The sequence below is a fragment of the Myxocyprinus asiaticus genome, chromosome 1, assembly GCF_019703515.2.
Source record: "Myxocyprinus asiaticus isolate MX2 ecotype Aquarium Trade chromosome 1, UBuf_Myxa_2, whole genome shotgun sequence".
NCBI classification, from domain to species: Eukaryota; Metazoa; Chordata; class Actinopteri; order Cypriniformes; family Catostomidae; genus Myxocyprinus; species Myxocyprinus asiaticus.
Genome location: NC_059344.1, coordinates 27630361 through 27644424, shown reverse-complemented (window position 1 = coordinate 27644424; position 14064 = coordinate 27630361). Strand labels below are relative to the sequence as shown.

At 38.8% G+C, this 14064-nt stretch overlaps 1 protein-coding gene across 1 annotated transcript; it reads right to left on the bottom strand.

Annotated features, from left to right (window-relative positions):
* Positions 1–7740: 7740 nt before the first annotated feature.
* LOC127416418 (F-box only protein 22-like) lies at positions 7741–14014 on the bottom strand. Its single transcript, XM_051655817.1, has 7 exons — positions 13841–14014; positions 13049–13181; positions 12691–12775; positions 12502–12600; positions 12175–12327; positions 11795–11960; positions 7741–9708 (listed from the first exon to the last, which is right to left on the bottom strand). Exons 1-7 carry the CDS (start codon positions 13969–13971, stop codon positions 9315–9317), a joined length of 1161 nt encoding a protein of 386 aa, XP_051511777.1. The 5' UTR covers positions 13972–14014; the 3' UTR covers positions 7741–9314.
* Between the last annotated feature and the right edge of the window lie 50 nt (positions 14015–14064).

Genomic DNA, 14064 nt, shown 5'->3' with positions numbered 1-14064 from the left:
CACCTCCCAGGAGAGGCCACAGGGAAGTGCTGCTGGGCTCTGATCCATGCTGATCCACCCACAGACCCATGTGTCCCGTGTATGGGTGAGGGGAGTGTCTACAACCACAGAAATGGATGGGTTGGAGCTCTCTAAGAATCCATGATCATCAAGAAGGCATGATCAGTCAAGCATGACTGCATTATAATTGTGACACAGTTTGTATGCATTCCCTTCAGAGGGTTTATTGTGGGTGTCAAACAAATGATCTACTTATCAACTGACCTACTCTACCCTACTTAAAATGGAACACTGCATAAAAGAAAATTCATACATGAATACTTTTATAAATAACACTTAGCTGCTTAAAGAATTGCTTAGCAGGAGAAGTGGTATTTTTTCCTGTCTGTCTGCACCAGTTCCATAATGTAACTGGCATATAGAAGCCATGCAGGATTTGGCTTGTGTGAAAGATAGTGAATTTAAACAAATGCCAATGTTTTTTTTAATCCCCTTTTCTCCCAATTTGGAATGCCCAATTCCCACTACTTAGTAGGTCCTCATGGTGGCACGGTTACTCACCACATTCCGGGTGGCGGAGGACAAGTCTCCACCTCTGAGACCATCAATCCGCGTATCTCATCACGTGGCTCGTCGTGCACGACACCGCGGAGACTCCACATGTGTAGGCTCATGTTACTCTCTGCGACCACACACAACTTGCCACCCACCCCATTGAGAGCGAGAACCACTAATCGTGACCACGAGGAGGTTACCCCATGTGACTCTACCCTCCCTAGCAACCGGGCCAATTTGTTTGCTTAGGAGACCTGGCTGGAGTCACTCAGCATACCCTGGATTCAAACTTACGACTCCAGGGGTGGTAGTCAGGGTCAATACTCGCTGAGCTACCCAGGCCCCAACAAATGCCAATGTTAACAAAATTCAATTTATTTTATAAATTCAGAATTTATCACTTCATAATGAAATGAATAATTAGCAAAACATTTTAATATATAGGGGAGACTCAGGATAGTCTCACTTTAACTCCAGTGAATGTTTCTCTATAGGTTAATTTTTGAAAGTCTGTTTCTGTTCATTCATGTGCATTTATTTATCACATACCTTGGCTACTAAAAAGATATGAACATTTCCACCATTAATGCCCAGGAAAAAAGGTAAAGTTCATTGAAAACAAGAGTGGCATGTTGTTACACTTTTGGAGGGGTAAGTTGTCACAATGGATTTGCCATTAAAGAGCCTATTATTGGCTTTTCAGTATAATATAAACAGTAAAACAATTATAAAACAGCAAAAAATGTATAGGAAAGGACTTCAATATACTGTATATTGAAGTCCTCCTTTCCTATACATTTTCTGCTGTTTTATAATTGTATATATATATATATATATATTATAAAACAATTATAAAGGTATATATATATGATATACTCCTTTTTATATATATATATATATATATATATATATATATATATATATATACACACACGGTATATACATACAGTATATAAATCAACTGTATAAATTTCAAATGTGACAGCTTACACCAACCTCACATTTCTGAAAAGTATCCTTGCCCTGAGAACACAGTTCAACTGTTTAGTTAAAAACTTACCTTATATAGTAGTCCCTTGCCAGAATGTCAGCTAGTGTTTTATTGTGGTTACTTGTAGCAGAAATATGATGATACTGAAATTCTAGTTTGGTGCACAGAATTCACAAAATTATGTATAATTTAAAATTATATAATTTATGACTGTTTTTAACTAGTTGTTTCATTGTTAGAGACCACAAAACATTATGAGATAAAGCCCCTGTGACAACTAGCCCCTGTCTACCTTATACTAACAAAAAAAGAGTAGCAGTGTAGCCAATTTTTACAATTATGTTTCTGATTAGACAATGCATGATATTAGTATATAATATTGTGGACAGTATTTAGATTCCTAAAGATGCTATTCAACTTCACAGTAATGTGATCAAACATAAAACAGTCTACTAATCCCCACAGTGTCCTACACTGTCTCTATTCAGCTGGTTTCATAGCCCAGTGTGGCTGAATTCTATCTTCGTATGTTCCTCACACTGAATCCAGCTTTGCTAGTCTCCCAGTTCTGCTTTATTTGACTGACCCACTTCTTGAACAGAAAGTAGAGGATAAAATCCTGCTCCACTCAGTGGAAAACTTTTATGTAAATGTGAAACGTAAAAACTCCTCTGTAGCCATGGTAACAGTCTCTAGAGTAGATGTCTTCAATCGAGCAATTTCACTTCGCTGGGATACAATGCACTTAAGAAGAATGTTTTAAAAAGGAGACCTGAGAAGCTTTTTAAAATATGATGTATAATTTATTTGCATTTTTCTTCTGGCTCAGATCTCTTTGAGAGATTGTTTGGGATTTGATTGGATGTGGTGGCCATTTGACAATACTCAGTGCTGTGCTACAACAAACAGTACAACAAAATTCTTGTCTGGGTAACATTGATTTTGCTATAAATTCCAGACTTTCAATACTTTAGAGAATTCAGCAAATTGATCGACTACTAAGTTGTGATTCAAAATTGCTTAGCAAACGCTTTTTATTATTAAGTCTCTTCAAACACCATATTTTCACAGGTGTGTCTTTATAGTATATCTGTTTACACAGTCATTATCTTATCCTATTATCTGGAAACACTGCTGATAAGAACACTTATAATGACAATTAAATATCACAAAGAGATCTATATTGCAGCAGATCATTTTAAGGTGTCGTTTATTAACGTTTATTTTAAAGGATATAGAGTCAGACTTTTGATCTTTACTTATTTTTCTTAACTAAAAAAAAAAAAAATGCTACAGAGACAAAGACGTAATGTAAATAACTTTTGAAAGTTATCATGCTAGGTTAATGTAATTAAAGTCACAGTTCAAGTGTGCTGGTTATGCTGGTTAAAGGTCTAAATTATTGAGCTCTGTGCCTAATGGTCAGAGCAGGAGCACTCAACTGCTTCTGGTTGTAATGTCAAATTTTCACCTTCAATCCTTTCATTGTTACCCCGACTTGTGTCTTCCTCCATCAGTGTCAAAAGTACCTCAGTTTCAGGGCCAGTTTTCTTCACTTAAGCACTCCATCAAACAAAGAGACCTGATATCATATGATATTTTTTCTAAACCAATTCATCTGAAATCACAATTTAGGGTTACAATTTTGATAAGTTTTCATATATTGTAGTTAAAAGTTGTATTTACCTACTCACTGTTAGGAATACTTTTATTTCATTTCAATTGTAATACCATTTTAAAGTAATCAATAGTAAAGACAGTTAAGCAGTAAAACAAGCACTGACAGAGACACTGGCATTATTGTTCCTACTGAAATCAAGTCTCCTTCACTGCTAAAAAAAGGCATTCAGATTCGGACAGATAGAAAAGGCAAACACAATGCAGATAACTGATTTCATAATCGTACACAGTGTTTTTATAGTTCCAAATGGCTACTTACTGTATAACTTTCCCTTCTCAAGAGAAACTTGAAACTTGAGTTGTGAGAGTAAATGCCAATGGTTTTATTAAAGCTTTGTTTGCAGTGTTAATACTGGTGTGGTTTTAGAGTAGATCTGGTTAATTTACACTTTGCGAGGTCCAAAAGCACTGGGCCTGCTAAGAAAAGTTTGGCCAGGAACCACAAACACATGAATGACCCAGGGACAGAGTTAGTCAGACGAAACATGTAGACTCCCTCCCTTGTGAATTCTCAACTGTCCATTATTCCACCCAGTGGTAATGTAGCTCTGCTGAATTATTGAGGCCTCTGATTCATCGGCTTTAATTAATAATAATTTGATTGACTTTTCTAAACAGGCCTATATGGTTTGTCTTGGGAACAAATGTAGTACCCGTTCTAATTTACCGGCTCTTTGCACAGTTAGCAACAGTGTGTCAAATTAGTATGGCATGCTTTTAGCTTGTCTTTGTACGGCTGACTTGCTTTAAATTAACAACCTTGTGTAAATATTTGAATACATTTAATACACAACAAAATTGCTTTGAATCAGTAATAGCTAAGTAGTGTGATGCTCATTAAAGATGATCCAGAGCAAGTGTAGTGTTGTGCTTACAGTATGTTGTGACAGTTCCTTGTGTGATAATATAGCAGATTTTTTTTTTTTTTTTTAACCCTTAAGTTGGATGTGCTACTACAGATCAAAATGTAAGGAGTATCCTAAAATTTCTACCAAACACTGATGGCATCATTAAAAAAACTATTTTATTAAGAACTTAATATGTAATATATATATATATATATATATATATATATACACTATACTGCCAAAAGTATTCGCTCATCTGCCTTTAGACGCATATGAACTTAAGTGACATCCCATTCTTAATCCATAGGGTTTAATATGACGTCGGCCCACCCTTTGCAGCTATAACAGCTTCAACTCTTCTGGGAAGGCTTTCCACAAGGTTTAGGAGTGTGTTTATGGGAATTTTTGACCATTCTTCCAGAAGTGCATTTGTGAGGTCAGACACTGATGTTGGATGAGAAAGCCTGGCTCGCAGTCTTCACTCTAATTCATCCCAAAGGTGCTCTATCGGGTTGAGGTCAGGACTCTGTGCAGGCCAGTCAAGTTCTTCCACACCAAACTCACTCATCCATGTCTTTATGGACCTTGCTTTGTGCACTGGTGCGCAGTCATGTTGGAACAGGAAGGGGCCATCCCCAAACTGTTCCCACAACATTGGGAGCATGGAATTGTCCAAAATCTCTTGGTATGCTGAAGCATTCAGAGTTCCTTTCACTGGAACTAAGGGGCCAAGCCCAGCTCCTGAAAAACAACCCCACACCATAATCCCCCCTCCACCAAACTTCACAGTTGGCACAATGCAGTCAGACAAGTACCGTTCTGCTGGCAACCGCCAAACCCAGACTCGTCCATCAGATTGCCTGATGGAGAAGCGTGATTCGTCACTCCAGAGAACGCGTCTCCACTGCTCTAGAGTCCAGTGGCGGCGTGCTTTACACCACTGCATCCGACGCTTTGCATTGCACTTGGTGATGTATGGCTTGGATGCAGCTGCTCGGCCATGGAAATCCATTCCATGAAGCTCTCTACGCACTGTTCTTGAGCTAATCTGAAGGCCACATGACCTTTGGAGGTCTGTAGCGATTGACTCTGCAGAAAGTTGGCGACCTCTGCGCACTATGCACCTCAGCATCCGCTGACCCCGCTCTGTCATTTTACGTGGCCTACCACTTCGTGGCTGAGTTGCTGTCATTCCCAATCGCTTCCACTTTGTTATAATACCACTGACAGTTGACTGTGGAATATTTAGTAGCGAGGAAATTTCACGACTGGACTTGTTGCACAGGTGGCATCCTACCACAGTACCACGCTGGAATTCACTGAGCTCCTGAGAGCGGCCCATTCTTTCACAAATGTTTGTAGAAGCAGTCTGCATGCCTAGGTGCTTCATTTTATACACCTGTGGCCATGGAAGTGATTGGAACACCTGAATTCAATTATTTGGATGGGTGAGCGAATACTTTTGGCAATATAGTGTATATATATATATATATATATATTATTTAAATTTTGTATCTAGCACAATTTTCATAATCACATTTTTCAACTCTATAGAGTTGGATAAAACCTGTATATTTTACTTGTATATATGATTTATATTTATATTTACATTTGTTTATAATGTTTTTTTTTTTTTTTTAGTTTATTATTGTGGCACAGATATGGAGTAGCACATATAATTTCCTTGTCTTGGACAAGGACAATAAAGCTCTATCTAACTAAACGTTTTTAAAGAGATGTTAAGAAACATTGAGTTTTTATCCTCACTACACTGCATTGAAGGGAAAGTTCACCCAAAAATGAAAATTCTCATGTTTTACTCACCCTCCTGGCATCTTAGATGTGTATGAATTTCTATTCTCTGCAGAACAAAAGTTATGATTTTTAGAAGAATAGCTCTGTGGGTCCTCACAATGCAAGTGAATGGGTGCCAAAATTTTGAAGCTCCAAAATCCACAAAGGCAGCATAAAAGTAATCCAACTGACTCCAGTGGTTAAATCCATGTGTTTGGACATCATATGATAGGTGTGGATGAAAAACAGATTCATAATTAAGTCATTTTTTATCATAAATTCTCCTCGCTGCCCAGTAGGGGGTGATATGCGCAAAGAATGTAAATCACCGAAAACAGAAGTAGGAAAAAGTGAAAGTGGAGACTGACTGAGCAGGGAGGAGAATTTATAGTAAAAATGTACTTAAATATTGATCTGTTTCTCACCCACACCTATCATATCACTTCAGAAGACATGGATTTAACCACTAGAGTCACCTGGAGTACTTTTATGTTGCCCTATTGTGGATTTAGGACCTTCAAAAGTTTGGCACCCATTCACTTGCATTGAATGGACCTACGGAGCTGAGATATTCTTTTAAAAATCTTAATTTGTGTTCTGCAGAAGAAAGAAAGTCATACACATCTGGGATGGCATGAGGGTGAGTAAATGATGAGAGAATTTTCATTTTTGGGTGAACTATCCCTTCAATATTTGTTTTAACAATACAAAACCCCAAAAAAATTATGTAAGGTTCTAGTAAAATACTATGTAATATGTATCCATACATAGCACTTTTTAAGGAAATGCTATTATAAAAATGATACATATTTATAAATATATTGAGTATTTATGTAATTGTATGGCTCACTTCTATATATGTGTACCTTTCAGAAATTTTCCCCAAAATTCAGGTTTTTTTCAATCTCTCTATAAACGCTAAAGACTAAATTTTGCACACTTCAAATGTTTAACTCTGAGCAAAGCGGCCCACCCACTGTGTGTGACCTACAAAACATCGCTCTTTCTGCCAATGGTCCCAAAGCTCAGGTCTGTCCGTCTTGTTTCTTAGCCTGCTCTCAACAGGGAAAGAGCCTTAAAGTGAGGCTGAATGTCTTTACTCGAAGAGCCCTGAGGCAACAACGTACAGGTTTAAAAACACCTGCACCCTAATAGATCCACGCTCTTAAGTGCACATCGAAATGCCATGTTCCTCCAAAATGCCGCATTTGTTCCTGACAGCCAGATTTATCACAATCCCATAGGGGGCTTATTGAGTGGCAAAGTGTGGGGCGTGTGACCAGAAAAATGGTTAGGGGGTAAGCAGATGTTTTTACTCTTTTTGTGGTAAAGGGACTTAAAAACAACACTCTCTTTACCTATTAATGGCTTTCACCTGCTGGGGCAGTGTAGTCAAAGGACTGGTGTGGAACCAGGGGATAAGTGCAACACTTAAGGACTTCTGTTGTGCATTAGTCCTGGGGCAATCCACAATCTGACCACTGCCGTGATTGGGACCTGCTCCAGGCTACCAAGTCACAGGAACAGAAACAGGAAAAAAGTTGCCTGCTGCCACTGACCTTGCCTGTGTCTGTTGTGATGTCTTCCACGTGTCATGTAATGTCATGTTACAATCTTCCACCCCACATACACACAGAAAATAGACAAAGTTAGAGCCCAGTGACAACTGTGAAGATTCAACACATCACTAGTTTGAATTGAAAAGTCATTGATCCCATATATTAAGTCTTTAAAATTCATTGAGAAATCATTTTGACTGGGATTGCCGAATAAACCATCAACATTGACTACAAAAGAAAAATGGTTGATGCACAAGAGGGCCATCTACTGGACAAACAAGACAATGTGTAAAACGTATTGCCACGCTGATTGACAGATGTTGCCATTGATTTTATTATGGACATGTGCTTTGCTCAGATCACATTCATTAAATGTAGACATCATTGGCCGACAACTGTGTGACTCTAATTTGAGCATCACATGTTGATTGAGATTTTTTTTATAGTGAGGGAAAACCAACAATCTGCCACAAAACACGACAAATAAAATCAACTCTCCATTTGACACACAGATAAGGCAGGAGAAAACAAGCTGACTATCAGTAGGCCATACAATACAATAGCACAGTGAACAGAACAAAGGTTGACAAAAATAAGAGATTTGACAAATACACTGCACTTTTTAAACCAATGTTAACAACGTTCAAACCAATACCTCATCTTCACAACAGAGCCAGTAGACCCTTTGTGAAATATAGCAAGCACACAGAAGCTGAATACTTTAATGAAATGGTCAACTAGCAACATAAGTTGATGAATCGGAATGAAGGCGTGTCCTGTTGGAATTAATGAAGCAGAACAAATAAACTGTTTTGGTTTTAGTCATCAATAGAAACATCCATTTAAGAATGGTCTTGATGTATTTAGCGTAGAGCGAATTTTTTCTCACTTCTGCTCTTTATTACACTCATCTGGGTATTTACAGCAAGTTATAAGTCATCCATTACTGCATATATAGATATGCGCTGATAGGGATAAGCGTTCCTTACCCTAATACAGAAACCTTTTCAGGGCCAACTCACCTTCCATAGCGTATGTTTTTCTTTCAGTTTCCATCAGTGGTTAATAGCACTTGTTACTGAATGCAAGCACTGGGTCTGCAATCAGTCTGGAGTACATTTAGGCAGCTAAAATCTTTCTTTAAAAAGACCAGAAATGATGATACTGGAATTCCACTAGTACCAAGTTTGATGAATGGATGCTTCATTAGCCATTCCATCATAGTTAGCTTTAAAAAAAAAATTATTCCAAAAGTGCCTGAATAATTATTTACAAACTCTTTGTATCTAAGGCTTGAGTGAGCCTACAAGCCCACAAGAAAAATCTCTTGATCAGTTGACAGATTTCGGTTCTGCTCTACACAGAGTATTACATACATATAAAAGTGAAGTCAAACGCCAAGGTTTAGCACCATGCCATTTAAAATAAATTCTATTCTTTCTTTATCACCTTTCTGTAACCAGTGGCTTTACCAACCAATGTGCAAGAGGACACTTCAGCATTTTCAGACATCAAAATGCACATAATGTCAAAATTGCACCTAAAAACACATTTATTTATTTTTTGCTCTCTGAAGCTCTTAATTTATATTTTGATAACATCACCAAAACTGATATTCAACACTTCCCATGTTTGCACCAGCCATTTTTAATTCATGACAGATGCTATTCAATGGCAGTCTTGTAAATTTGATGTCGAAAAACTGCAAAGTGTCCCTCTGACATCCTGAATTAAGAAAAGTCATGGGAAAGAACCTTGGAGAATTAAATCAGATGACCACCAGACCTGCTCGGGGATGCAGCATAAGTTTGCCCTGAAACACCAAGTTAACTAGGATTTGATTGGTCCCTTGCAGTGCTTCAGTGTCTGTGCGTGCTTGAGTGCATTTTAGCCAAAATGCACCAGACTCATGACTGTAGTAAAAGAGTGTTGTAGTCCATCAGCATCAGTCTCACTCAGTGTGTAGTTCTCTTTGACAATGCGGTCACAGCCTATCTCTCCATTTCCAAAGAATCCTAAAAGTGGAACATTGGAGAAGATCTTTCGAAAGGCGTCAGCCTCCACATTATGCTGGTTATTATAGCTGTTGTGGCCACGCCCCACACAGGCAAACATGAAGCCAATGGTGTTTCTCTCAGGGATATTGGCAGCCTTCAGCCGCTGGATAGTGGCCTCTGCTGCTTTGGGGCTACTTACATCCTGTTCCACCAGTACTGAGGCACCCTGGATCCTGGAGCCATTAAAGGTCAGTCCCACTGCCCCAAAAGAGCCTGGGGAACAGCTGCAAACAGCATGCAGAGAGAACACAGATCAACTTCACTGATGGTGATTATATTTGCTGTAATGTCAGAAATAATAATAGATAATGTGAGGAAATGAGAGGAGATAAAAAAATAAATTTCCTGTGTGCAACACTGAGACAATGTTCAAATTGCAAACTAAGCAAATAGTGTAAATGCAAAACTGATACAAGAGGAAAATGTCTTCAAAAGACTGCACATGCACGTTTGTGCATCCATCAGTGTTGTTTTTCAGTTGTTTTTGCCATGTAAGCATGCACTAGAGATGGATGGACGTTTCTGACCGCTGTGTTCTCGTCTCAAGGGGCGGTCACACTAGGTGTTGAGCATACAGACCAGGATATGATGTCACGCAGGAGAGCTTCTGGTTTCAGTAAATAACACTTCACAAATAACAAAAAATATTCTATTAAAAATGTTAAAATATACAGTTTACTCACTTTCCAGCAACAATAAAAACACAAAGCTTTGAAATAAGTATCCTTTGAATTGAGTCAAGAGGTCAGTGTGTAACGTTTTGATCTTCTATTGGTCACGAGTCCTCTCGTCATGTAGATTCGCAGTTCAGAGTTAACCAAAGTTCAAGTTTGGTACGGTGTCTTACAATTAATTTTTTTTGCATGAGCTTGTGTTTCCGGTCTCCCACGTTCAGATACATTTGAATGAGAGTGACTAGAGCACCCCTTCATGCAGGAGCTGCATTTTTTAGATGCAGTGTCAAGTTACAAACATCAGCTTTTAAAAATATGTCTCAAAATATATGCATTCTGTTCCATGCGCTGTGTCTAGCTTGTATGAATGCAAGAACATATTTGGTCTGAATTGCCACTAAATCGTGTTCACAGGATAAGCAGTTGCAACAAAATAATCAGTTTATAATCCAAATGATAGCTCAATCAGATTGAAAAGCCTTCATGTAAACACAAAAATGATCCGATTGAGCTGGATCCGAAAGAAATTTCCATCCGATTGAAAGGGATGGTGTAGATCTAAAATAATCTGTTTAAAAGAAAAATATTAGCCATGTAAACGTTCCAATCCATCTACTTTCTCAATCAGATTCTAATGGCACTTTTCCACTGCACGTTACGGTTCGACTTGACTCGCTTTACTTTTCTGAGCTTTCTTTTCCACTGCAGTTTAGTGCAGCCTCAATGTGGGTGGGATTATAGGCTGATCATCATAGTTGCGCCGCCTCTACTGCCGTAGAGCTACTAACGTACTCCTCGGCTACTAACGAGAGGAACATCTGCACCTCGTTTATAGACCTCGGCGTGGTTTTGCTCACAGCCATTTCTTTTTACAATTCGAAAGTCGCGTGAACAAACGATATTGCTGTCGCTGTTGCCAACTTTAAAACTAGCGGGTTGATGTCCCGTGTCGCAAATCCAGTGATGCTGGTAGTGAAAATTTTCTCTGACCAATCAGTGATCTGCAGGGTTTTGACATCACATTTAGTATCGGCTCACTTGGAACCTCAACCGAGGTGGTACTAAAAAAAAGTACCAGGTTCCATGTACTATCAACAGTGGAAAAACCCCAAAAAGCGAGCAGAGTTGAGCCGAGCTGTCCCGAGCAGTGGAAAAGCCCCATTCAAAACCTTGCGCGCATGCGCAGAGCAGTGGTGCGTGCATAAATGTCCATTCATGATACTCGTTGCCGGATCCTAATTTATACAAAGCAATGACAACACACATTATTATGAGTATATTAAGGGTATGCGTGCTCACACTGAATATTCTGCAGCGCACATTTGTTCTTTAATGGCTTTAATGGCATTTAATGGCTCTTTGCATGTGCAGACGTTTTGTTCAAAATACATGTAATGCACATGTAAACAAATATCTGTATCGGATTGTACAGTTTAGGGGGCATATAAACAGTATCGGATTGAATTTATTCGGACTGACATAAATTAGTGCATGTAAACATAGCTAATGAGACAAGAATAGAGGGAAAGGAAAGTAGTATGACTATACCATCATAAACACTCCTAGAAACAAAATGACAAAAAAGGAACTCATTTCCAATCTAAAATCCAATTTATCATGAATTTCCTTCACTTACCAGGTAAAGTCATTGGAAAAGACCCTTTCCACTTGTCCTCCAACAATAAGTACATTACTTTGGGAAAGGGGTTCCAGTAGCTTGTTAAGAAAGCGCCCACCTCCAGGTTTATAGGTCTCATAGTCGAACATCAGCACCACCTTTAAATCTGGGTTGTTAATCAACCCTGAGAATCAAATGCAGAGTATTTTGACATGACTTGCCATACCAGAACTTTAACTGCTAACAATTTACTCTAAATGCAGCTAACCCTTCTGATAAAAGAGTGCAACTGTTTAAACATAGCAACACACCCAAGTTGCCACATTTCCCCCTTTTCTATTTTTTGCTTTAATCATCTTCTCTCTGACTTGTATGAGTAATACATCCAAACACCTCACCAGCTTCCTCCATTGCTGTTTCACTGAGGCTCTTTTTGCAGAAGTGGAAAGGCCGGATGCTGACCCCATCCATTGCAGGGAAAAGCAGGCTGAAGCCAGCTTCCCCCTCTTCATACTCCTGTGGGGGGTTGCTAGGTAAACCACTGGGTGTCACTACAGTAAACAGTATAAAACAAGAATCGGTTATGCATGCAGTCAGCATTTAACACATTTATCACAGTTATGTCGTAGACTGAATCATAACTCACACCACACTGACATTAGCATTAAACGAAGCAATGGTAGAGCACCATTCTACTCAAGGAATTGAGTGAGAATGAGTCTTACCCACAATTCCTGGTGCGACAACGCCTACTATGTTGCAGCTGCTAGGCAGTAAGTATCTCAGCTTCTCGACAGGGTTTGACTCCACTTCACACTTCCTGGCTGCAGCAAGGGATGATAGAAGACAACAGGTCAAACTCCTAAACCTGATCGACTGGTTTTGTTACAAGTACCAAACTGCAAGTACATTACCCTTTTTGTGTCTGTAACCAACAGGCCCATTGAAGTTCTCTCCGTCTAGCATTAAGAGAGCTGTCTGGGGTAGCAGGTAGATATTCTGCAGGTACATGTTCAGACAAAAGACAAACATACAAACAAGTTGAATAATGTAAAGAGATGGTGAAGATAAGACAAAATATATTCCAAATATATATTTATTTACAGTCTGATTTCACTAAATAAAATCTGCAAGTGGACTAATATGTGAGTATAACAGTACAATCCAAACTGGTATCCACAAAAATATGTTTGACAGCCTGAATCTCAAATGATTTAATTGCTTTTTGATATTTTCTCTTATGAAAAACAAGCAAAGGTCAAGTCATCAGACCTCTAAGTCTTCTGCCATAGTTCTGAGCAAAACATGCTCCTGATACATAGATGAGCCAGTGGCTGAGAGCCAGGTCAGTCTCTGCTGGGTCCTCAGGACTCGGCGTGCACAGTTCCTCCATAGCCTGCAAACACTACAGAGGAAAGAAACACTGATATTGAGATACTCATAAATGAACCACGGCAGCAGTGCAGCAAATGTTTTGTTCATAAAATGGATATCATGCATTTAGATGGTGTGGCTTTTCATACACAACGTGTTTGCTTGTCAGCTAAAAGATAACGGTAAGCTTGAATTTGTTTAGGTGAGAGAAACCCCAGATGAACCCACCGACTTTATAATACTACAGTTTGATCACCCACTATGATGAGTGAAGAGTGCAAATTCAACGTCATGACAACAGTAACTGAGATAACTACCTGATTGACATCCTTAATCATTATTAATGTAACATAAGACTTCGACAGAAGTTTGAGCGTCTTTGCACTCCTTATTACTTCACTACATTAAATTATCCATCTCACAGCTAACATTTAACATTAAATCCAATTATTTTGACAGGTATACAGGGAAAGTGTATCCTAGTTAATATAGTTTGGGACAGCACACCAAAGCCAAGGAATATTAAAACCCTATTAAACTAAACTAATCACTCCGTAATATAAACCTGTGTAGCCACAAGTCTAAAGGTTTATATAACTGAATTGATATAATATGGTTAACCTGTAACGAACTGAATGGTTTTCAGATTAGCTCAAAGCTAACAGATCTACCATCAGCTATCATCAATACCTTGCTATCCGAAAGAGAGTTTTAGTCGGCACGAATGTCAGAATCCTCTCTACGACTTCGGCAACATTACTCAGGACATATCCTGCTTTACTTGCCGCCCAGGTGTTTGGAGGAGCCGCGTCTCCTTCCATTTTCACACGGGTTTCTGTTCACATCTGACCCTGCACACGAGGGCGGAACCGGAAGTTCATTAAAAGTCTGACGGTGAATACTAGCCTAAAAGA

Bases quoted from the DNA above. Each gene is read 5' to 3' on its own strand.
- LOC127416418 (XM_051655817.1), bottom strand. From the start codon at position 13,971: ATGGAAGGAGACGCGGCTCCTCCAAACACCTGGGCGGCAAGTAAAGCA. The intron at 12,328-12,501 runs GTAAGACTCATT...TGTTTACTGTAG, and splicing joins TGTCGCACCAGGAATTGTGG to TGACACCCAGTGGTTTACCT. The intron at 11,961-12,174 runs GTGAGGTGTTTG...TTTGATTCTCAG, and splicing joins AACAGCAATGGAGGAAGCTG to GGTTGATTAACAACCCAGAT.